The 24,851-nt window shown below is 44.0% G+C and overlaps 1 protein-coding gene across 2 annotated transcripts in view; it reads left to right on the top strand.

The window, feature by feature from the left end:
- The first annotated feature begins 16,226 nt into the window (after positions 1 to 16,226).
- trim9 (tripartite motif containing 9) overlaps positions 16,227 to 24,851 on the top strand; it is a 40,788-nt gene continuing 32,163 nt past the window's right edge. For both annotated transcript variants that reach the window (XM_030081959.1, XM_030081958.1), the window contains exon 1: positions 16,227 to 17,211. In XM_030081959.1, the coding sequence (XP_029937819.1) occupies positions 16,375 to 17,211 (837 nt within the window). In that variant the 5' untranslated portion in view covers positions 16,227 to 16,374. The remainder of the gene's footprint in view (positions 17,212 to 24,851) is intronic.

The following is a 24,851-nucleotide window of genomic DNA, read 5'->3' as shown; positions in this document are numbered from 1 at the left end:
CATCATTGACTTCATTGTAAACGATTGAATTTGATGTGAAATGTCTTGCAACAGCACTCAGGTGTTGATGAATGCAACATTTTATGTGACACATATTTTTCTGTGTGAGTCTGAATACCAGCAGGGAAATCAAGGCTCTGCTCTACCCCCAAAAATGTTTTTAATTCAAGGCCATGAGAGGATTTAAATCCATGGGCATCCAGATTTAAAGTTTCAGAAAGCTTAAAATGCTGTTTACTTCAGTGTTTGTGTAGCAGGATGCCAGCTGTGTTATGCAGAACTATATTTGTTTTTTTCACATTTGAACTTTATTGCTGTGATGAGATCAGCTTTAAATTCAATTTTGATTGATCTAGCTTTTATTTTTTCATATCTGACGTTTACCCCTGGGGTTAAAAATCAATCTCAATATGTCTCCAAATGCTATTGAAGACGGTATAAAATGTCTCAGTAACTTCCTAATCACTCTTTCACCCACACTTGCATGCACAATGTCATTAGGGAGCCCTGTGATGTGTTGGGTGGAAGCTGGGGATGTAAAGCGGAGATTTCAGCGGATATTGTCTGTGTTTTATTGCCTTCTCTGTAATCATCTCTCATTTTACATGATAATGTTATGACTGTTTTTGCCTCAGTGCAAAATCCAAGCCAGTTGCCGTTTTTAATAGCCTTTGTGGTGGGAACAACACCTCCTGCATCGTCTCATAAACCATACATCACCCTGCATCCCAAAACGCATTAGAGATTCCACAGCATAATGTCTCCTCTCATTTGTGGAGTCAGTAGAAAAGCGAGTGAGAAGCTATCTGCCGTTTTCAGCCCGCCAGCCCACAGACGTGTCAAAGTGTCAAGCTATTGAACCCTCTGGCCATTGATTAATGAGTCTCTCTCCTCCGACAGCCCACAGCCCTCTTAACGTACCTCTGGCTTGTCATTTGTTTTTCTCTCTGTCACCTGAGGGGACATTGTTGAAATCATCCCACCATGCCAAAATTTGGATTTGGGTGTGCAGCAGGCTGAATGATAAACGGTTTGCTCCCTGCCTCTATGCTTTAATGGTATCAGTGCCTTAATTATGGCTCCTCAGATGGCTCACAGATAGGCACTAGTAATTACCGACCCCTTCTCTTAAAAACAATCTGTGCTTAAATGGAGCAAAATGTTGCATTTATCACAGTCAGCGCGGCGAATCCCTTAAAACTGCCTTAAAAGTGCAGCTGATTTATCCGCGTGTCACATGAGGTAAATAATGGCCGACGGTTTTGCGGCCGAGAAAGAAAGGTGTTTAAAAATGAATGAGGATTCCCGATGCACTTCCAGCCTCGTTCCCCTCCCCCCATCTGGTATCCTAATAAAACGCGCGAGCGCTGGTGACCTATTGCTCGCCATTGGACTTCAGTAAGCATCGTGTGAGCACGGCGCTGGCTCCTAAATGTGATGTATGGGCATAGATACAGGAGGTAAAGAACCGTACAAAATGGTGAGCTATTAGTTTCACTGTCTGCTATCTTGTTCCATAAATTTATATTACATTGCCAGGAGCCACCCAGGAAGACGAGACAACGCGAGAATCCATCACCCACGGGGGAAAAAATGAGCGCAAATTTTGCCGCCGGAGCCCCGCTGGTGTGGTGTGTAATGTAGCAAGACAAACTGTGGGAGAAGGAGGTGTGTACACTTGGTTGAGGACAGTGCTACAGGGAATGGATACTAAAATTGACAACGTGAATAAAATGTTAGGATTCCTCTTTGTGGGAGCATGAATGTAGTTTTAAATACATGTAGTGGTGCACTGGTGCATGGGCTCACCATAACTGAGAGGGTTCATTCACTTTAATTCATTCAATTCATTTGCATCAAGTCAAAAGTTTGGCCTGTGTTTGGTGCTGGAGGAATGGACATGAGGTCACCAAAACTGACAGGGTGCATGCTCTTGGTAGCACAATACACACAGAGAAGTTCGTGGAAATCTGCCTAAACGATTTTAAGAGATCAAATTTAACATTTTGGACAAAAGGTTGTGCCAGGGGAAAGATCCCGGGGTCACCGAAATCAGCAAGAATCTTCCTTTGAGGAGGCATGAATGCACTTACCCGATATCATGCCAATCCACAGGTAAGATTTCATTTGGTTTTACAGGTTTACATTTTATGGACGTATGGCCAGAGCGATACGGCCATTTAACCAACACGCAAACACAGTTTTGGCTGAAGGGAGATTAGCCGGCAAGTGTTGAGGCCACTGCCACGACTGAGCATAGGTCAGCGGTAAATTTGACTTCCTTAATAGGTTTAATTTAATCCCACTTGGAGCCCGGCCAGCAGTATAACATACACCTGCCTTGCAGTGTGAAATGCAAACTAACATGCAAAAGCTGGATTATACCTCAGCGTCACTGAGCTGCTCTCGGGCTGCGTTTCTGTTTGTTTGTTTGTTTGTGCTTTCATGTGTGTTTCATGCAACAGTGATGCATCTCTGCCTGTGTGTGTGTGTGTGTGTGTCACTTCACATGTCATGCATCAGTACGTATGTGTGTGGGTGTGTCTCTCTAGCTCTTCATGTGTCTGAGTCTCTGTCCGTCCTGCCTGCGTGTGTGTTTTGTGTTTTGACAGTCCAGCAACGTTTCTGAAATAAGAGATTCTCCCGGCTTGTCACTGCAGTGCGGTGAGGTTTAGAGAGCCGTGGTGTCGCAGTGTGGAAGGGGAAGAGCACGGGGAAGGGGAGGGGCGATCTGTCGAGTGACGCAGGAGAAGAAGTTACAGTTGAAATTAGATCAGTCGGACAGTGGGTCACTGGGCTGGGAAGCACCGCCGATTCTGCTGAGCTCAGCTTACAGATTTAACGCTCAGCGGACATGAAGGACCGCAACGCCTCGACTCACAATGGCTGCAATGTCCTCAGCTTTGAAAGTCATGATCTTAATTGACACATCAAGGCCCCCCCGGCTCCTGTGAAGGACGTTAATTACAGCTTGAATAGCAATTTATCTGCAATGTGTCATCTCCACAAGATTAACTCATAATATCTGCCGAGGCTTATTGCGCCTGTGATTTGGCTCATATTCCATCATTTTTGACGCTAAAGCCTATATCAGACAGTTTGTATCATCTGTGACCTTCTGGTGATGCCAGATAAACTTGACTATTTCCCAGTTCTTTGCATTTTGCCAAACACACTACACAGAAAATCCCCATCTTAACAAGTCATTGAGTGTAAAAATTATGTTTTGTTTTTCTTACAAGTGAAAAAAATCTGCCAGTGAGATGAGATAATCCCACTTGTTTCAGGAAATTTCTTGAATCAAGTGTCATTTTCTTGACACCAGTGCACTGGATTATCTTACCCCACTTTCATATTTTTTTCACTTGTAAATGACAGGTTAAGACAAAGATTTTTTTTTTTTTTTTTTTTTTTTGCAGTGCATTACTGTCATATAAAATCTCATCATGCTGCATTTCTGTACAATCATTAGGAGCCTTTCTAAAACATTCTGGCAGCACAAATCCTCTGCAGTTGTGAAACAAACATTTTTTGCAGAAATGTGTGGCAGAGAGGAGAAGAAATGAGGTCAGTGAAATTCAAATGAGAATGACTTCAGCTCTTGCTCCGGTTGTGTTTGTGATAGCGGTGTGTGGTGGGGAAAAGAGCACTGAGCAACTTAGCAAGAAATGACCGGAAAATTTGCAAAAAAAATCTGTAAAAGGTTACAAGAAATGGTGAAAGAAAGAAAGAAAGAAAGAAGAAAAGTAAAAAAAAAAACAAAACAAGGAATGACCTGAAATTAAGCAACCAAAAAAAGTGCTAAAAATAAAAAAGCGAAAAAAATTCAGAAAAAAAGTCCAGTAATTTTAAGCATATAAATGCATGTTATATATAATTTCCAATAATTATTTTCTAATAATTCTCTCTCTCTCCCCTCCTCCTCTCTCTCTCTCTCTTTTTCAATTTTCAGCAGGGCCGGCCCTAAGATTTTGGTGGCCCTAAACAAGATTTTGTTGTGGCCCCAAATCAATCCCATGACGTCCGAGGAGGGAGTCGATGCCCCTGAAGTCTCTGACTGATGTTCCAGTCAGCTCAGAACCAAAAACGATTTTTGTCATTTCTTGCTAAACTCCTCACCGCCTCTTTCCCCCCATGTTTCTGACAGGATTCAAGCCGATTTGCTCGGGTTCCAAAGGGTTAAAAACAAAACCAACAAGTGCATTTTGTTTGCATGTTCTATATTTGGTTTTTGCGAAGCAGCAGGGAGAGAGTCGCTGGGGTTTTGCATGCTGCAAATTAGTTCAGGAGCATTCTCGGTTAATAGTCGGCAGCCTATGATGCCTCTCTATAAAACTCTGTAAATGTGTCAGGCTGCGGCAGGGGAAAGCAAGCTCCTCTGCTCCCTCTAATTGGATTTGCACGTGTGGAAGAAGGCCTGGATTCATTGGGAACAAAAGACTTTATTCTCCGCATCCTGCACAGTCCATCCCATTGTTCAACTTTTTCAATTCCCCAGCTTCCACACTCGAGCGCAGCCAAACATAGCCCCGCTCATTATGATAAACAGGCTGGGAGGTGGACAGTGGCGTTCTCACTGAGGATTAGCTCTGCGCTACGGGGGGAAATCAAAACAAATGAGAGAAAGCGTCTTCATAACCGCCTGTCTCTTACCACTGTCCAAACAGCCCCACTGAACAATGCAGACGATCTGATATTCACATTGGTGAGAACACAGACCAGCAGATTAAACCTGTTAGGAGACGCACGGCTCGCTCAATACCTGCAGTACCTCGAAGTTACTTATCATCTAAATCAAACATTTAAATCTAGAATCCAGTCTTTTTGTAATGGGTACACATTTATTATGTATGTGTTTTTAAAATGTCTGCATCTTAATTCTGTCTCCATATTGGTCCTGATCACATTTGTAGCCTGAAACAATATACAAAAATACAAACCTACACCTCATTTATCTTATTTTCTGTTCATTCTCAGTTAGATTTGACTCCATTTCCCAAGGTCCTCTTCGGCTTCTGGTCATAGACAGTTCAGCAACTTAGAGTAAAGACGAGACCAGTTTCTGCTTATAAAATCAAAACCTGTGCGTCTGCTGAAACGGGTACGAATGCGGTTTATTGCTTACACACTCGACTTTTTCATCCTCTGGCCGAATGACGACGGGACCTCGTTGTGTTTCTCTCAGTTTGGCTGCTTCAAACGATCGACAGGCAACCACAAACTACCTCTTCATGATGAATTTAAATACTGGGGCGTCCGGCTCTCACCGTCAGTCTGTCAGTGTCTTCAGTGTCCCGGGAGTGTGTAACCAATCGGTGGTCCAGCCCTCTAGGGTCCTAAATTGTCAAACAGGGACTAAAAAAATTAGCAGGAACCAAAACTGGAAATGGAAACTTTATTGATCCACGAGGGGAAACTGGGTTACAGCTGTAATTTTATGATAAAACTATGAATTCCAAGGGAGATGCTCTTGAAAAACAGTAAGTAGCTCAATCTGCTCATTAAACTGATCTATTGTACAAGAAGCAACAATCACAGCTGACACTCTGAGCCTTTTCTGCAGTTAAAACCTCTCTGAAATTAAGACGTTCAGAAATAGTCTTACCGTTAATAAAAATGGAGCCCAGTTTTGCGTTAATTCGATTTGTTACAACTCGACAGGGATCGCTCACCCCTTCCCCAGTCATTAAGGAACTAGCACTAAAAGCTCCGCGGATGCCATTAACACTCACACATCCTCACATTAACGTTGGCGCGCCGCAGCGTGGATGGCACATCGCCCGCCGGTTTTCGAGCGTGAATCGCAAAAAGGTGTCAGGCGCGCGCGGCAATAAAAGCAGCGAAGGAAAACGGCGGGTTATAATTGGCATCTTCAGGTATCTGAATCACCGCTAATGGCATATTTAATGACGCGACCCATGAAATATACAGAAGGCTGATCGTTCGCTGAGGTGTGACTGAGTTGAGATGCCTCTTCTTTCAATCTGAGGATTAAAAACAAGAAATTTGCTTGGTGGAGGCATGTCGAGAGCCAGCGTGTTCATTGCTTAATTGTGCTGCTTGTGGCCCATGGAGGCGTTTTGTGGATGTGGATGTCCTTTTCTGCTCTAGTTTATCGATTTAAGTGTCTTGCTGCTTGAACCCTCCGTCAGGCCAGGGTGATTTGATTGATTAAACATTTATATTTGAATCCGTCCACACCGGCCCTGCTCTCCTCGACTGAAATTGAATTTGTGGATGTATCTCCGAGGTCCTGCGGTGACTCAGACTACAAAGTTTGTTAGTCAGGACTATTTCCTACGGAGCGCTACGCCCCCCTCAACTGTTACGAACACACAGATGCAGCACCTTGCGCAGAGTGCTGTATTTGTAGTCCCGCGCCTCTGAAATACCGGCGGTCCCGGTCAAATTCGACCAGAAAAAGAGCGTTACATAAGGCGGATTTCCTTGTTTCTAAGAATGTCCGATGCCCATGTATGTACAATCAGTCATGACTCAGTGATGAATGGTGCCATCACGATCCTTTACCGGTGCCTGAAAGGGGAGGATTTTTCGGAAGCAGTGGGAGGACGAGGCATGAGGAAACAGCCTGAATAGCAAGAGGTGGGTAGCATAGTGTAGCATATCATTCAAACAGACACACACACACAGTCACAGACAGACACACACTCATCAGCACCCACAAAAATATCACATTTATGTAATCGGCTGCCTGCCGTCAGTAAGACACATGAGTAAATCCAATTTCCTTACGCAAATATGGGCTCCTTTACTGAAGCTTTGTCTTCTCACAGTGAATCCCCCCAATATATTGTGTGTTAAAGTAACCATAGACAATATACGGGTGCTGTCAAGAAGCCAAGTGCATTCATAGACTTATTAAATCATCCACTGAGTCATGAGCGTGCCTCATTGAAGAAACAAATATGAAGTGTGAGAGCGTTTGGGAGTCCTGCATCTGGGAGCCAAATTATAAACCTCAATCGTGCCCGCCCACTTTTTTCAAGGCCCAGTTTCTGACCGTGAATTTCCTTTTTATTCTCCCCACAGACGTGTCAGAAAATCCCAATATAAAGAGTTTGTAAGCTTTGATATGAACCAGACAGCATGGAGTTGAATCTCGAGCTCGTAACAACGGATTCAGACAAAAATATACAAATGAAAGACAAAAGGCAAGGGTACAAGATTGTAAATATAGGATTTTGTAAGATAATAATAAAATAGTTATTACTACAATGCCCCTGCCACACTCTTCTCCTTATCCATAAAAAAGCTAAAACTGGCGGATAGTGTTGTAGTTTGCAAGAAATACAGGAATTAGTCATGACTTTGTAGCTGCTCCGCAACTTTCCTGGAGTCTCAATAAAGACAGAAATAATTTCATGAGTGAATGCACAGTACCTCCCACTGTACGTTTGAAAAACGCAGCATGGAATTAAAATGACATTACTGTGAAATACAACCCAAACTACGTGCACAGACTCTTGGACTGACTCAGACGTACCTAGCGAGCTATTCTTAGCTGTCATGCAATATAGACAATTCAGGAGAGCACGAGGCCAGTGAAATATGAATGAGAGTGCTTCCACCCCCCCACTCCCCTCAAAAAAAGCACACAAACCTCCATGAGGATAGCCATTAGAGGTATGTGTGTCAAATATTTTCCTGTTGTGCTTCCCTGTTTTTCAGCGTCTCTCCTTCTACATCGTACAGAGAATCTAATATTAGTTTAGCAGAGACCCGTGATCGATCCTGTATGCACTTGGTTTGCATTTTGAGTATTTTATGTGAAAAATAAATAAATTTTACTGACTTACTTACTTACTTACTATGATAAAACCTTAAATGACCTTTGATTGTTGATGTTGCGGTCCTTTAAATGTGCCTAAATAAATGAATGAATTTGATCTTAACACTATTAGGCTCTATTCCATCCAACAGCAGCCTATTCCACTGATAAAGGCGGCTCCAGCAACAAAACCAGTCAATTTTAGGGATGCTCATATAACATTGGCATCTGTATCGGCCGATATAAGCTTTGAAAAGAAATATCCGCACCTCATTTCTGCCGATAGGACATGCTGATATGTGAAATAGGTCAAATTTGCCCTGGTTGTGGCTGTTGTCAGGACTGTCTCAGGGAGAGCATCACCTCAGCCTGTTTAACTGGGATGAATCATGCAGTTTTGTTTAAAAAGTGAATGTCACATAAAAAAAAATGCGGCATGTCTTGCATAATCTGAGTTGAAGTAGTTTTCTTCTTTTGCCCGGTGAATGTGTGCATTTTGAAAAGCATTGAATTATTTGTCCACTTCTGCCAGTGGGCCTTCACAATAAGAGCAGCCGTAATAAAATGTTAATTCCACTGCAGGAGAGTCTTGATAGTTTCTGCAATTAGATGGAAAAAAAAATCGGCAATCGGCTAAAAGAGTTGAAAAATATGGGCATATCGGATAGCAGCAAAAAATGGTGAAAATATCGTGTATCCCTTGTGTATTCTGTTAATAAAGGAAGTGTTACATCAACAAGAAGAGCAGTCTGTCCACAAAAGAGTCACTTGGCCGGGGACTTAAATCTGAGTTGAGCAGGATGTGCAGTAAAACTGACGAATGGTAAGAACTTCGGAGGGAATTTTCCAGCCATCTCTAGTCAAACATTTGTTACATATCACACTCCCAAACAGACCTTGTTTTTTGGCGGCTGGATCGTCTCTTGAAACTGAAACTTTAAGCAACAGGCTTTCCAAAAAAGTCAAGTCATAACACAGTCTCGTTCACACTTAATTCGAGAGACAGCGCGAGGCCCCTGGCACCGCAAACAACAACAACTTTTGCTGGAAATCAGTGCCGACAAAATGGTAGAACAGATTTTGGAGTGACGGAATAATCTAGCGGGCTTGCACAGTTTTATGTTGAAGTGCAGCCTGACTCAAAGCGTAGATTCACAATTTACTGGGGCACAGAAATGAAAAATACATGTGGATCGTCTTGCTTATGCAAAATAAAGATCTTGTAGCTCTCCTAAACCAACAAAATTCAAATTTTTTTTTTGCTCTGGGGTGAATTAGAAACTCATATATGACCTTAGTGACACACTACGCAGCACAAAACAGAAACAAAATGAACTGTCATTGAGTAGGTGTACTCAGTTAACAAAGGAGGAAATAAAGAGCGTCCCTTCTCAATTTTCTCACTGTTTTTACTGTGTTATTTTTCTCCTTCTTTCCTCTTTGTGGTGTTTTACTTTTGCAGAAACTCCGCTGCCTCTGGCCCAATTAAAACTTCTAATCTGGGGTACTGTGCCTCTCAGAAAGGCTGGGAGTGGGTCCCTCTCTTTAAAGGTACAGCGGGCCTGTGTACGTCAGTGTGTGAAGGCTGGCACTGGGGGTGGATTTCCCTCTAGGGCCGCTCATATTTTACATGTTTGGGACCCATGCCCACCAAATGGCACGGCATATGGAGTGGCTTTAAATTTGGCTTATACAGTGATGTCAGCAGAGCCACAAGTGATGTGGGTATGTCCTACAGAACAAAGTGGCTGACAAACAGTTGATCAAATAAAATACCTTATGTAATACCTTATCTGGCAGTTTTTTCTAACACTTAACCCTTTAAACTCCCTTAAATTTCCCCTCAAGTATCTTGAAAGTCATAGTTTTATGGCTGCCAGTCACATCAAATAGAAAACATCTAAATGACTTGTGCATCATTTTAGACACATTTTCCTGTAACACAGTAGGATATATCTTTGGAGACCAAGAGATCTCCACTAGAATTTACAATAAAGTTCATAAACACCCTTTGATGTATGGCTGACACAACATATGCTGGGAAAAAAAAAAAAAAATCAAATTCAGTCGTGGCCTTTTCCATTTAGCCCACAAGGTCAATGCTTGGGTTTGACCATTAGCGTTCTAATCCTCTTTGTTGGTGGAGCCGATGCTCACCAGGGCTGCTGCTGCTCTCCGGGGAGCTGCTACCAACATCGAGGAGCCATCAATAAGAAAACCAGCGGATCAATGGTCACCAAGCCAACCTCTGTCTCTGTCCTCATCCCGTGCGTGTGGGAGGTCTAACACTTAACCATCTCAACTGCACAGATTACAGATTGATAGGCTGTGGAACTGGAGGGAAGGAAGGAAGGGAGGATGGGAAGGGACGAACAAAGGAATGAGGGAAAGAGGAAAGGCAGGAAAGGCTGAACAAACAAAGGGATGATGCTATACGAACTAAAGAATAAATCTGGGGTATAAGGCCGGAGTAACAGCAAAATTATTTCATGACGTTCGCTTTGAGCAGTACAATGGGGGGAAAAACTGCCTCCATGCGGGATGCCATATAACATGACTAGGTTTATGACTTGCAATGCAAAGGTTTGACCATGTAGAGAGCGATGGGAGTCATATTTCACCAGCTGCTGTGGAGGGGCCTTCATATTTGATAATGGTGTATAATGGGTTTAAATCCCTTGGCTTCGGGCTGTGGCAGGAGGAACATTTCTCTCCTCCCAACTCCTGATGCAGTTCCCATGCTTTATGTCCTCTGATGGATATTGCCATCAAACTTTCATTTGGCTCAGATTTGATTTTTTTTCTCCTTTTCCATCTTTCTTTAAGCAGGACCCGTGAAAGTAGCATTTCCCCCGCCACATATCTGGCATCTACAGTATGTCCTCCTGAAATTTGAAGACTGGAAACTGGCAGTAGCATCACAGTCACTGTCTTTTCTTGTGCTCCACCTTTCTCTACCTTTGCTAAATTGGACGTAACCAAAGGAGTCCTCCAACTAATAACAGTGCGTGCAGCAACCAGCAGCCAATTCCATTACCGGGGTCCCTGCTGGATGCTGGGTGGGGGCTGGGACAGTGGCTGCATGTATTGATTGAGGCATTTGAAGCACATGAAATGATGGCGATGAAAAAGAAAAATATTGCAGATGCTGTTGAGAGTTGAGATAAGATATATCCGGTGTGATTAGGGAGAAGAGAAGAGAAGAGAAGAGAAGAGAAGAGAACAATGAAAACAATACGCCGTCCCTCCGGGAATCCCTAAATGCCTTGCCCAAGACCATAACTCTCAATTTCCTTGACATTTCCTGGTTAGTTAGAGTACCTAGTCAGAGAATCAGTCCCTCGGAGGAGATGGGAATGGGGGAGCTGGTCAATAAAATGGGCGCTCTACACTCTTGAATTACGTTACTCAACTGCGTGATCCTTGAAGACAGATTGGATTTCTACGTGGCTCCACTAATTGCCACCCAACTTTCTAATATTGTTGTGCAAATTAGCCCACAGCAGCTTGCACTGTTTACATGTTTAAGAAAGGAGCTGAAATGCATCAATATTCCACATTGTGTGCCCGATTCCTCAGGTCTCCTTGGGTTAACAGAACACCGACAAGTCCCCGTGCAACAGCCGAGCTGGGTTGAGTAGCAAATCCACGACCCACTTAACATAAAAAAAAATCATTAGGCTATTAATTGCAGCGCAGCTTCCCTGCAGAGCCTGGCTGGTTTGCATGGAAGAGGTTGAAAGTGATGGTGCACGTGCAGACCTTGCGCTGCTCACATGTCTCTTCAGCCAGCCCACACATACTGTACAATCACAATCACACTTGGTTTATAGTGTTGCTCTGCATGAGTAATGCAGCGGTGCACTGTTTGTGTGTTGTGTGGAAATTCACAATGACTACAGCCCTGGCCATGTGACTAAAAGGGCCATGTGAACTATGCAGAGAGAAATAATCATCAAGAACGCACCACAGGAATACTTCAGCCACTGCTTTGGCCTTTGTGTTTTTTTTTTTTTTTTTTTTTTTTTACTGACAACCTGGCACTGAGAGGCAGAGCCAATCCAACCCAGTGGCTAAGAAATACATTATTATGGCATTCCTCCTGCTCTCATTCCCTGCAGGAACTTGCAGTGTTCAAACATAGCATGCAAAGACATGAACAAACAATCGCCAGGAGACGACACAAATTCTCATCAACTCCGTGATTTCATTGGATCAATAAAACAGTTCTCTGCTGCACGTCCTGATAATGAGCATCACTAAATTGTCTGGAAAGAGATTATGGCGTTTTCCTCGCCATGGATCATACAGCACTGCGGGATGATGAAACAACAGAGCAAATATAACTCATGTCTACTGTGTTTCTGACTTTTTAAAAAATGTTTTGCATCCGAGCGACAAAGTGAAAAGACTAGAGTAGATTTGTCACAAAACTGCAGGAAAAATCCAAACTGGCAAAGTGAAAAAGAAAGTATGTGGTGAATTTTATGATTATCAGTGAACGTCTCCTGTTCTCTCATCTACAAGTTGAACATTTCACCCAGTTTTCTGTGCTGCTTGCGAGACTTCTGACCTGACACACATCAAGAGCAGTTAAATGTTACAAACTTCACTATAATTTTAGATCAGAGAGAGAGTTGTCCCGATACAAAACTAGCATGAAACTGTGTCACTCTCTATTTTGCCGAGGCCAGGCTTGTGAAACCTCTGCCTTTCTGTTCCCACTCATCCACTTCTTTGTGTCTTTCAAAATAGGCTCAAAAGGCTCGAACTTGAGAGGAAGACTACACTTTAATAACTTCAGGAAAAACATCTCAGCCTTACATTTACTGTCATTAATTCTCGACAACTGGGAAATAATAATATATACAAGAAATTGTGCCTAAACATTTCCCTTAAGGCCAAATTTACCAATATTACTTCATGAAAATGCATTTCTCGGGTCACTGAGAAGGGCACAGATGGTGCTGAATCCATAAACACAAGTTCACCGAGGTTGTCGGAGATGCTGCAGGGCATCAAGTGGAGGAGATGTCAGGAAGTCAGAGGTGTGACTTTGGGCTTTCGTCACCCAAGGTGCCCGTTCTGCCACAGAGAGCCATGATAACAGATGGTGGTAATGGGAGAATTGTTGCATAAGGAAGAGTTACCCCAGGCTAAGGCTATGAGTAAACAGCTCTTTCCCAAGTTTGATTAAATAGTTGCTGAAGGTCGTAGGACAGTAAACCATCAAGTTTTAAAGTTTGATAGATAGATAGATAGATAGATAGATAGATAGATAGATAGATAGTCTTTGCTCCAGTGCCAGCAAGACAAAATGTTCATTTGCAGATAAAAAAAAATAAGTTGATTTTAATGTTTCAAAGGTTTTTTTTTTTTAGCAGTAATCTCAAGCAAACCCATTTGCCAGACTGTATAATTTTGCTGCTATGAGCTATAAAAAACAGCAACTTTTCTTGAGCATGAGCTCTGTAACAAAAACACTAGGCGCTTCTATTCATAGCTTGACAATACCACCACTGCATCCCATAGAGATCGCTATCCAGCCTGAGCTGTGTACCACAATGCCGCTGCAGTCTGTGTACCTCTTCACACAGACGGCTAGAGGCTTGCGAGGCTGGTGAGAGAGATTGTGGGAGAGTTAATAATAATAATAAAAAAAGAGTTAATAGACTCAGTGAGACACACAAAGAAAGCTCTCTACTTTATCGATGGAAAAGGCAGATTTCAATAAATTACGTGAGCTCCAAGCAGGCCGGTCGAATTGTGAGGTGAATACTGCTTCAGCTACCACCGAGCCTTTCCCTCTGGTGTTTGGGCTGCAGCCATACAACATTACTGAGGGAGTGGTGATAAATTGCTGGTTTATTGCTATCAGGCATGTCTGCAAAATTAAGTGTTAACTGAGATGCTTGTGCTTCGCCACAAGTCAATTAGTCGGCAGCTATTTGCTTTTGTCATTTTTCATTTACAGTTTATTTAACCAGGGAGGCCTAGCTGAGACTAAAAATATCTTTTGGAGGAGTGTCCTTATGGTACTTCTGCAGCGTTATAGCAATCCAGGTCACTGAAATGGCAGCTTAATCATGGCAGGCCCGGGGAGCATGATAGGATGCAATCAATGAAGAGGAAAGGAAATCTGTGAAGATTTTCCTTTCAGAGCCGCCTGGTGCGCCTGTCCTGGCAGGAGGAGAGTGTTGGCACTGTAACAAAAAGAAGAAGATGAAGTGGAGATTTAGCAGGATTGGCCACACGTCTGCTCCAAGGCAGCAAACAGGAAGATGCAGATTGCCCCCACACTGAGGAGATTACACAGCGAACAATGTCATCATGCCGGGGGCGTCAGCAAGCACGCATCCAAAAATATCTATGGGCCCTGGTATAACAGTTTGGTTTGAATTAGCATTATATTAGGTAAAATCTTAGAAAATACTCACCTTGGAGTAAAAATGCCATTTGATAATCAGTTTGTGTCATGAGTCCATCAGCAATAACTTCACATTACCAGGATTTTGGTAGCCAATGGCAACACAGGTAAAAATCCATGATTCTACCAGTTTTGATACCACAGGGACAACAATATCTCATATACTTGAGTATGAATTTGTAAAATATAGTAGTTACAAACAATGAAGGTGGTTGGCTAAGCTGAATGTGTCTTCGCCCTTCCTCTAGGAAAAAAAAAAAACAGCACATAAGTTTAAAAGTGGAACCAAGTCAAACATTGATATGTGCCCACATCCACACATTTAAGTATGTCATATTTCAGCTGGTTATGTAGGAAGTGGCTCTACCCCCACCCACCCACACACACACACATGCACACACACACACACACACACACACACACACACACACACACACACACACACACACACACACACACACACACACACACACACACACACCATCATCATCATCATCTGTAGTACACCCCCATTCCCTCTGTCTGCGCTGATCACCACCACCGCAACCGCCTCTCAGATGGTAGTTACGCCCCTGCATATGAGCAATGCAACCCACCACTTGGGGTGACTGCAGTGTGTTAAAAATATGCCAGTATAAGTTCACTTTGTATATCTTTATATAAGGACCAGGGTGGAAATGAATCTCTCCGTCAATGGTGACATCCCTGATGATTTCATTTACCCTTTGTGTTTTCTTCTGAAGTCATTAAATGAAATCAAATGTGTGTGTGTGTGTGTGTGTGTGTGGAGTGTGAAATAGAGAAATCCTGCCATGTTTTGATGAGAAAACAGTGTCATCACACTGGCCATTTGGTGTGTTACCAACAGTTTGCCAACCATACATCCAGAATGATCTGTTGACTCAATTTGCGTCTTACATTTGTTGTGACCATTTGCTTTGAATCAACCGTGGGATTATTCATATTTCCTCTTGTTAGTTTCACTGACTAAATTCTCATGCACAGGATACACTGACAATCAGGGGTAGTGAATGCCACGCCGATTATTTTCACTTTTATTACACGGAGATGTCCACAATGGCATTTTTTCCGATTCAAAACTCCTATACAAAATATGCAAATGTAATCAGACTGAGTGCCCTCAAGTTGCCCTCTTTGGGGCTGGGAAATAGACATTCTGTTAAATAGGATTACTTTGTTTAATTTCCCTATCAAGAGCCTCTCCGGTGAAGACTAAACTGGGAACACACGTTGCCATGGAGGATTCAGAAATGTCTGTGGTATTTGGCTTTAGAAATGGAGAGCTGTCTCTGGATAGTGAGCGCACATGAGACCCACCCTTACACAATGAGGCCACCAGAGTGCTGACACTTTATCTTATCTCACAAGGTGCTCCTTCTCTGGCTTTAATTTTAGGAGTGCTTCTCCTTCAGTGGTAAAGATGAGAAATCTGTCTACTGGCTTATACAGCCCAAGTCCTGTAAGTTTAAATTGTGCCACAACTAAGACAAACTTTCCTGTCAGTCGTCAAACTTTAACAAAAACGATTTCAGTATCTATTTATGACACAGAGCATGTTATTAAAATATATTTTGTCTCTTGTTTGTCCACATCCAACCTTAAATGAAGGGAGAAGCGCATGTAATAGTCACAATTTATTAATTTATTCCAACTGCATGCATTTGTATGCAAAAACAGTATCTTGTCGTCTTCCTTACAATGTAATTGGTTGATCAGTTCAATTCCCTGATCGATTCAGCAGGTCTAACCATGTTTGGTACCTAATCACTGCCAAGGTGTCTGTTATTTATTATCTAGCAGCAGCATCAGAGAAGCTTATTTACGGATCTGCGCTCACTGACAGTTGTCTTGTCCAATAGTCGATGCGAGCCTACCGGAATGTGATAATGCTGTTTGCCTATTGGTGAGGAGTGCGACGTATTTGGTTAGTCTGCCTCCTCGGCGCTGATGCCTTTCCTCTCTCCAAGGTTGAGCTTGCATTCGCGGTCGGACACGGCAGGAGCGCTGTTTACGCACACACACACACACTCACTCACACGCTCACACACACTCAGTAGGCTCATCACCCAAGGCAACTGCGACTTCTTCTGTTTGCATCACACGCCGGAGAGGAATCTCTCACCGAGGAGAAGCGACCATGGATGAGATGGAGGAAGAGCTGAAATGCCCTGTTTGCGGCTCTTTCTACCGGGAGCCCATCATCCTACCTTGCTCCCACAACATTTGCTTGGCTTGTGCTCGGAATATCCTTGTGCAGACCCCCGAGGCTGAATCGCCACAGAGCAGCCGAGCCTCCGGATCCGGGGTTTCCGATTATGATTATCTCGACTTGGATAAAATGAGTTTGTACAGTGAGGCGGACAGTGGCTACGGTTCATACGGGGGCTTCGTTAGCGCCCCGACCACCCCTTGCCAAAAATCACCGAACGGGGTGCGGGTTTTCCCCCCGACTGTCCCTCAGCCTCCACCGCAGCCCCATCTGCTACAGCAACACGGCTCCTTGCCTCCTATCCCCCGCAACTCCTGCATCACCTGCCCGCAATGTCATCGCAGCCTTATTTTGGACGACCGGGGGCTCCGCGGCTTCCCTAAGAACCGGGTGCTGGAAGGGGTTGTTGACAGGTACCAGCAAAGCAAAGCGGCCGCGCTCAAATGCCAGCTCTGCGAGAAGAGCCCGAAGGAGGCCACGGTGATGTGCGAGCAGTGCGACGTCTTCTACTGCGATCCGTGCCGCCTGAGGTGCCATCCTCCCCGCGGCCCCCTCGCCAAGCATCGCCTGGTGCCGCCGGCGCAGGGACGGATAAGCCGTCGCGCGAGTCCCCGCAAAATTTCCACTTGCACGGAGCACGAACTGGAGAACCTAAGCATGTACTGTGTGCAGTGCAAGACGCCAGTGTGTTACCAGTGTTTGGAGGAAGGCAAACACGGCACGCACGAAGTCAAAGCTCTGGGCGCAATGTGGAAACTGCACAAGGTACGTGCGTAAAATGGTTAAGTAGCGTAAAAAAATAAGTGTTTTCCTTTTTTCTTATTTTCAGTCGTTGATGTGATTTATCATCTACCGAGTTAGGCAACGAGTAAGCCTTGCACATCTTTAGTACAATTTTGTCAAGTAGCTACAGCCAATCGATATCATCTGTGCTTGGCAATTAATGTGTATGCCGGTCACTTTAGTTTTAATGAATAGAACTGAATGGCCGGCCAGCAGCAAGCTTCCTATATGAGCCACATTATGGTTTCTGTGCTTGCATGGCTTCAGCTTTAGGTAATAAATTCAGACAGCGATTCCAGGCAATGGTATGCAGCAACACCAAAGCATCAAATCAGCCCTGGAGACCATTTGTTCACTGTGTGTCCATATAGAAGCATCATGCATGTGTCCACTCCCTCCTGTGCTATGACAGCAGCTCACAGGCGCCCCGCAGATCATTGGGCATTGCTAATATTGGCTCCAAGCTTTAAAACTCGCAGTGGAGTCTGGCCTGGTGCTATTTTGGAAGGTGAGTTGTTGTGAGCTGGGAGGGAGGAACAGCACTTCAGAGGGCAGTGTGAGTAACATCACCCGGTGGATTTTATCTCCACCTCTGCACCAGCAGCACTCACCTCCGCACTACCAGCTTCCAGCAGAGAGAGGACCTGCAGGAGCCAGATATAGAAACCCTCCACAGCAAATATTCACTCACTCACACCTACACGGAGAGGGAGAGGAATGGTGTTTCCTGGTTGGCATAGCGTGATAAACTCCAAATTCATATATTTTTGATTGTGAATGTCTGCACAAATACCTGCACACATACACACACACATCATCATCACCTGCACTACCTCCACTCTCACAGGAGCAGACGATCTGTCTTGGTCACCTGCAGTCACAAGCAGTCACGCATGTGTCCCAAAGAGGCATTACATTTTTTTTACATCCATGAGTATAGATAGTGGAATAGATATAGTGACATAGATAGTGAGATAGGGTGCCACCTTAGAGCACAGGCAATTGTAAAACTGATGAAAAAATCAGAGGGGGGTGAATATTTCAGTCACATCAAATTGGCACTACTTGGAAAGTTGATGACTTTTTCTGCTTCATCTTTATTGAGTCCAAAATGGAAAAGCAGTAAGACAGGCTTTTAGAAACCAATTGGTGGTACCAGGAATTTTGATGACAGCATCCCGCTGAGTGCCCTGCTTTTGCTTCACCTGTTTATTTCTGACCTGTCAGCTCGGGGGGGTTTTGCCCACTGAGCCGTAGCAGATGGCTCAGAGCTCGGAGCTAGGGGCCTTGGTGTGCACAGCTTTCCGAGCTTTGGGGCATTCCTCGCTGAGCTCTCTGGAGGAAAGACGAGAAGCTCTTCCATGTCTCCCGGACACAAGGCTTCATGTGTCACATGTACACAAATATATACACACACATCTATACATATGAAGTTGTAGCCGTGTTCTGGGGTGTTGCTGAAGTCCGGGCATGACACTGGCAGGCAGCTCTTTCAGGATTTGCATGTAACTGCTGTTTTTTCTTGTGTACAATGCCGGCTTTGTCAGTTGTGTTCGTTTTCCTGTCAGAGTGACAGTTAATAGTCATGTGTCCATTGTCTGGTTCCCTTGTGTCTATTGTCATGAGTCCATTGTCTGGCCCATGCAGAATTAAGGCTTGAGGCTTAGCCATGTGCTAAACATTGGCAGTATAGACAAAATAGCACAATCACAATATCTCTGACTGAATGTTTTAGTATTGATATTGATGATGATGTTGTAGGGATGCTTTAGTAACATAGTTACACACAGGAGATTTTTGATCAACAGTCATTAGTAATGAGGACATTATGACCATGCAGGTACAGATCAATAAGAGAACATGTGGAACAGTCTAATAAGTTCATAAAAAATCATCTGTTTACTGTAATGGAGCATTTAAAACAGTTATGCCATATCACAATATTACAATATCCAAAATCCCACATGGTTTCTAGTCTCATATAAGGATAGCAATATAATATCAATATGCAGCTCAGCCGTGATTCAAATACATATTGTTTCTGCTCCTTCTTTCATATACAAACACAAACACATGCACAAATGTTCACACACACATACACTATACCTGTGCTGCAAAAACATTTGGTTTTATTGCTTTTCTCTGGACCAAACTGATGTTAGCGAGGTTGTTTGAGCTGCGTCCTTTCATAATTGGTTTGCTGAACTTTCTAGTTCATGTTTATGCATTGAATTAAATGGGCTGGGATGAAACAGGTGAAGGTTGCGTCTTAATAACATAATGTACTTTAGTGCCAGGCCTGCAGCGTTTACAGTACATTCGAGTTGAGAGATGAAAATTAAGGTTGCAAACTTTCTTCAGCCCGTTTGATACAATCTCTCATATTTCCCAAGTGGGGATTTTTCTTCAAGGCTTTTTAATTTGCGAGATCGTCATCTTGGTACGCTGGGAAACAGAAGTGTGCTCTCTATCTTTGTGGAACATTCTCTCCCATTCAGATAGCATTGAACCACCTGCCGCCATGGCAACCAAATCCCCCTTGATGTTGTGCAGAGCAGAGGTCTAAGATATCGGACCCCGTGAGGAATCCATCCCAGATGCTTTCTAGCATTCCCTCTCCTCTTTCTGCAAGTGTGTGTGTGTGTGTGTGTGTGTGTGTGTGCGTGTGAGTGCATGGCTGCAGCTGAGTGAGTTGGTGACTTTAATGTTTGCCCATGTGTGATAAAGTGAATGCTGTTTCAGATCATTACTCCCGCTCTTCATGCTCGTTCTTTGCCATTTGCTCACACGTCTCCCTGATTTCTCTGGTAGGCTCACAGGCAATAAACCGCCATGTCTTATCTCTCCTCTAAGGCTGCGTGACCGTGTCGAAACCGCGATGGTAATCAATTTCATGTCTCCAAAGTCAATTTCGGTCACAGGAGACAAGTAGAAGTTTAAGAGCTATAGTGTGACTTGCGCTGGGTGTCTCATCCCCGCTCTTCTGCCTCCTCAGATTTGTGTCAAAGGGTTTTATGTGGTGACAGGATGTCTATGTTAATCTCTGTAAATCACATTAAAAGAGGAAGGGGCCAAGGCGCACTATTAAAGCTCTCCATAGCGAGAGGTCCTTGGTTCTCCATGGATATGTCACAAGAGGTCGCTCAGGACCCCAAATGTTTTCTAGGTCACAGTCTGTTGCCTCAGTTTGTTTAGTGCAAATTAAAGGTGATTAACCAGATAGCAGCTTCAGAACAAGAGGGTGCGTGGGTGTGCAGAAAATAAGTAACAGATTGTAGCAGAAAATTAGTAATTTACTCTCTTGCCACAGGAGGAGAGATAAATCACAGAGAGAGAGCAAGAGATCCTAACCCAGACAACCCCTAAAATTTCCCTTTGAGCTCCGCGCCCCAGCAGAAGGATGTTATTGAACTCAGTAATTTGGGGAATTTTCAGGGAGCTGGAGATTTTCCTTCCCCTATGTACTCTCATGTGCTACTCTTTCATGTCACCATGTGTTTGATCTCAGCCAACCTCTTCTGGAAAAAAAAAAAAAAAAAAAAGTAACCCCACCACAAACAGACGCCCCGCACTCCGCAGAGATACCATCTCACCCTGACACAAAGTTAACACAGACGGATGCTCTGCAAGCGCTCATCTAAGCTGCCCCAAAAACCAGGCTAATGAGGGCAGGCAGGGCAGGTACTGGGACGAATACTGAAGTCTCCTCTCCATCCTGGGCCTGTGTTGTCAGCGGCGCGTTGATTCGCTGTGGGATGGGGGAAGCAAGAGGTTGCCTGAGCCCCGTCTGAGCTCAACAGGAATGAAAAAAAAAAAAAGATCCTTGAAAAGTCAGACACAGTCGGCAGGATCCCCGTCCTATTCCCCTGCCTGCTGCGAGTAATGGGATTGACTGTCAGTGTGGATCCATTGCAACCACAGCCTTTCCTACTGTGGCTGCACAATAGCCAGGACCATCAGACAAAGAACAGCATGAAATTGTCCTGTATGTTCGATTGACGGTAATTGAACCCAAAGGACCGTGCCGATCGTGCTTTGACATCTCGTCAACAGTTGTGATGGTATAAGGCTATTACACATTTGAGTTGCTTTAATGCGTACAAATGATGCCCCGGTAGCTTAGTAGTTGAGGTTGAGTTACCCAATTCACCGCCGTTCATTTAAAAAAAAAAAATGTTAACAAATGCTCTGTGAAACCTGGAGGTTTCCATCGTGTGAATACCCGACTGACATGGACGTCCGCTGAAATGAACATAAAAACATTAAAATTTGTGCATTTGAAAGGAAAAAAAAATCCAGGCCCTTTCAAATCCTGCTCAGTGGCTCGCTTCTGCTTTGTTGTGAACGGTTTTGACTGACGGCTCAGAGGTCACAACTCATAAAGGAGGTTGGCTAAAAGTTGCACCGTGGAAAAAGGAAATATGTTTCTTAGACATAAACTAGAAACAGAGGAGCGTGTGCTTTTTTCTGTCTGGTATATGACGCTTAGATCCCACTGGAGCACACAGGAGGTGAAGCTGCACCAAGCAATTTCAGAGCTCTGTTAACAATCCTGAAACTAACCTGTATTACACGGAGACTTTTGTACCCCCGCTTATATAAACCAACACCAAGTCCCAGGCTTAGGCCCAGACATTTTACTGTTTCTCACCTCTTTTCTCCCTTTGTTGTCAAATTCCAGCCCACAGTGTGTAAAACCTCTTCAACTTCATTCTGTCACTGCAGCCAGCACCGCAGGGACAGAAAATGTTCGTTTAAAGCTGCAGTTTTCTTGTCGCTCAGAGTCTGCAGTTTCACCTCATTGTGAAGACCCGTATTCCTCAAAAACTTTAGCATTTGCACAACCAACCCAGAGGCTGTTTGTTGACAAATGGCGTTTGAACACTTAACGCCCTCTAGTGGTCGGAAATCACTCAGTGCAGCTGCAGCAACCACAACTAAAACTTTTCAAGCTTTGAACGGAGAACACAATAGTATTCATGCATGAATTTTAAGTGATTATAATGGAGTAATTTTAGCACACGTATAGTGCCACATGCTAAAATCACATATGTGGTCATGGAATAATCTATACGTTGCAACATTAAGGTTTTGCAGGAGCGGTTTCTCATATTTTTTTTTGAATATGAATGGTTGTGAGCTGCGATAAGTTAGCCTTGACATCTAAGTTACCGAAGCATATTGTGTACTCTTTTATTATGTGTGATGGACAGCTACAACCACAACTGTTGATTGAGGAAGTCGGTGTAGGACTGATACTGATGGGAAAATCATTCATCAGCCGCGGGTTAAAACAAAACATTATGCTTCGCCTTGTCAGCGGAGACGTTTTATGCGAGTGCCCTACAGTGCCCTGTTGAGTCTGCTAATGTTTATGATGAATCATTAGAGGCCCAGCGGCGTGCCGGCTAAATCTTAAGCATGTCCTCTTAGCTGAAAGTGATTTTGTGCACATAAAAGACACGGCTGCTTGATTGTACGAGATAGCGGGCTGTGATTCACCGACAGGAGACGAGGATGGAAGACAAAGGCGGGACAGAGGTCTATAGAGAATGAAATTTCACAGTGGGGGGGCTGGATGTCTCTAAGCCACTTAGTTTGATACTGCTCCATTACCGGCTGTGGTATTTACCCCTCCAGCTGCCATGTAAAGAGATTAGCTGTGTAAATGTTAATGAAAGAGGGAGATAAAGGAACGGGGAAATGAGCGATAGAATGACCCGAGAAGCCCGAAGAGGGGAGGCAGGAGAAGAAAGTGAACGGGAGACGGAGCGGGGAGCGATGAGCAACGAGAGGTAGAGCCGCGCAGGGAGCCTCGTCGCTGCAGTGTAAATGAGACAAGCTCGACAAGGCATTTAACGGAGAATATTTCATGTCCCCTCCCCGCGTCTTGGGTTTACATGGAAAATGCTGGCGGATGCACTCAGGGTATTTCTGCCGTGACATATTTTCTATATAATTTTGCTGGGCGGACAAGCCGACCGGCTGAATGTCTCCACTCGCTCCAGGCGTGGAACTGGAGAGAGATAAATGCCACAGGAACTCCTCGGCGCCAATTCCCCTTTGTGGCCGACCGGCAAGACAGAAGAAGTTGCTCTGTACATAAACGAGTCCTCACCAAAAAAAAACAAGTTGTCAAATTTTAAACAGCTTTGCTTCACTTTAGAGCAGAATAATTTATTATGCTCCATTACGTGGGGCTGCCCTGGCACAGTTAGCCCGTGTGAAATGAGGACACGGGTTACGTAAGAAAATTAGCTCAACCTGAAATCTGGGTAGCAGATGCTCAAGACAGGTCGAAGCCTGAAATGACCTTGTTTTCGTCATCAGCGTCATCATTAACATCATCTCCGTCGTCAGAATCATTATCGTCGGGATTCATCATGTTGATGCAGCCTTTGCCAGGAGTGGCTGTGTTAGTGGGGGATCATCACCTGTGTGTGCATGTGTGTGTGTGCGTGCACAGACACGCTCTCAGCCTGCGAGGGGTCTTTAAGAAGCACGAGGTAATTAAGCTGATCTCCAGTCTGCGCAGGGACTCCTGCCTGCGCTCAGTGTGTCTCTGCCTCGCAAGAGCCATTGCTCGTTTTCATGGTAACCAAGGTCCCCCGCAACAAAAACCAAGCACACTGGAGTTTTATGGCTCCTTCACATATCTTGGGGAAGTCGCAGTGGCAAGCAAGAAAACAAGGGAATCTTCAGTGCAGGGAGAGCATCTCCTCCCGGCGACAGGCTGGGAAGTATGGACAAAATCAAATATCAGGATAACTTTAACACATCAGTATTATGATGACAGTGTCAGGGTGACTGTCATTAGTGATGTGGATATGATGACCAAGCAGGATAACAGTGTGATAAGTTTAGAAAACTGCATCCCTTTACTGTCATGCAGCTTTTGAAACCGGGAAAAGACATCATTTATGCCATATCACAATACTACAATATTTAAAAAAATCCTATATCTAGTCACATATCATGACATCAATATATCAATATATCACCCAGCCCTACTTCTTGCTTTTTATCTTAGCATATATATTTAGCAAACATCAATATATGTTCAATATCATATCCAATGGTTGTATATCTTTTCCTACGGTGCGTTTTAAACACACTTGGTAGCTTTTACCCACTTGGTTAGGAAACTATCAGAGAGCTTTTCTGCCAAGGCTCTGCCACTACAACTCATTTTTTAACTTCTCTCTCTCACTTCCTGGCTCGCTCCATTCCTTTGTTCCCATTGGACTGGATGCACAAAGGTTTCATCACAAATGTGCAGCACAAAAGTTCAGCTCAGTTCAACTTTGTGCACCGAGCAAAGCAAAGCGCAGAGCTGGACACAACATGTTAATTTGCTCATCTGCAGCGCCAGGAATCGGAAATAATGAGTTTTAGAGCACAGGCAGGTATTGTCTCCGGTGTGAGGGTCTCTCGAGTAATACGAGCATTTCTCCAGAGGCAGAGCCGCTCCGGAGACGGAAATAATCTCAAAGGTTGAGCTAAACCTCAACGGGTCGAGCGACAGATCTGATTTTTGGAGCGCAAGTTGGCAAACGCTTTTCATTTATTCTTAACCGCAAATATTAGCCATAAGATAAGATATGATCAAAGTTACAAGAAGA

Source organism: Myripristis murdjan, chromosome 22 (assembly GCF_902150065.1).
Source record: "Myripristis murdjan chromosome 22, fMyrMur1.1, whole genome shotgun sequence".
NCBI classification, from domain to species: Eukaryota; Metazoa; Chordata; class Actinopteri; order Holocentriformes; family Holocentridae; genus Myripristis; species Myripristis murdjan.
Note: the sequence above shows the minus strand (reverse complement) of the source record. Positions and strands in the feature narration are given on the sequence as shown.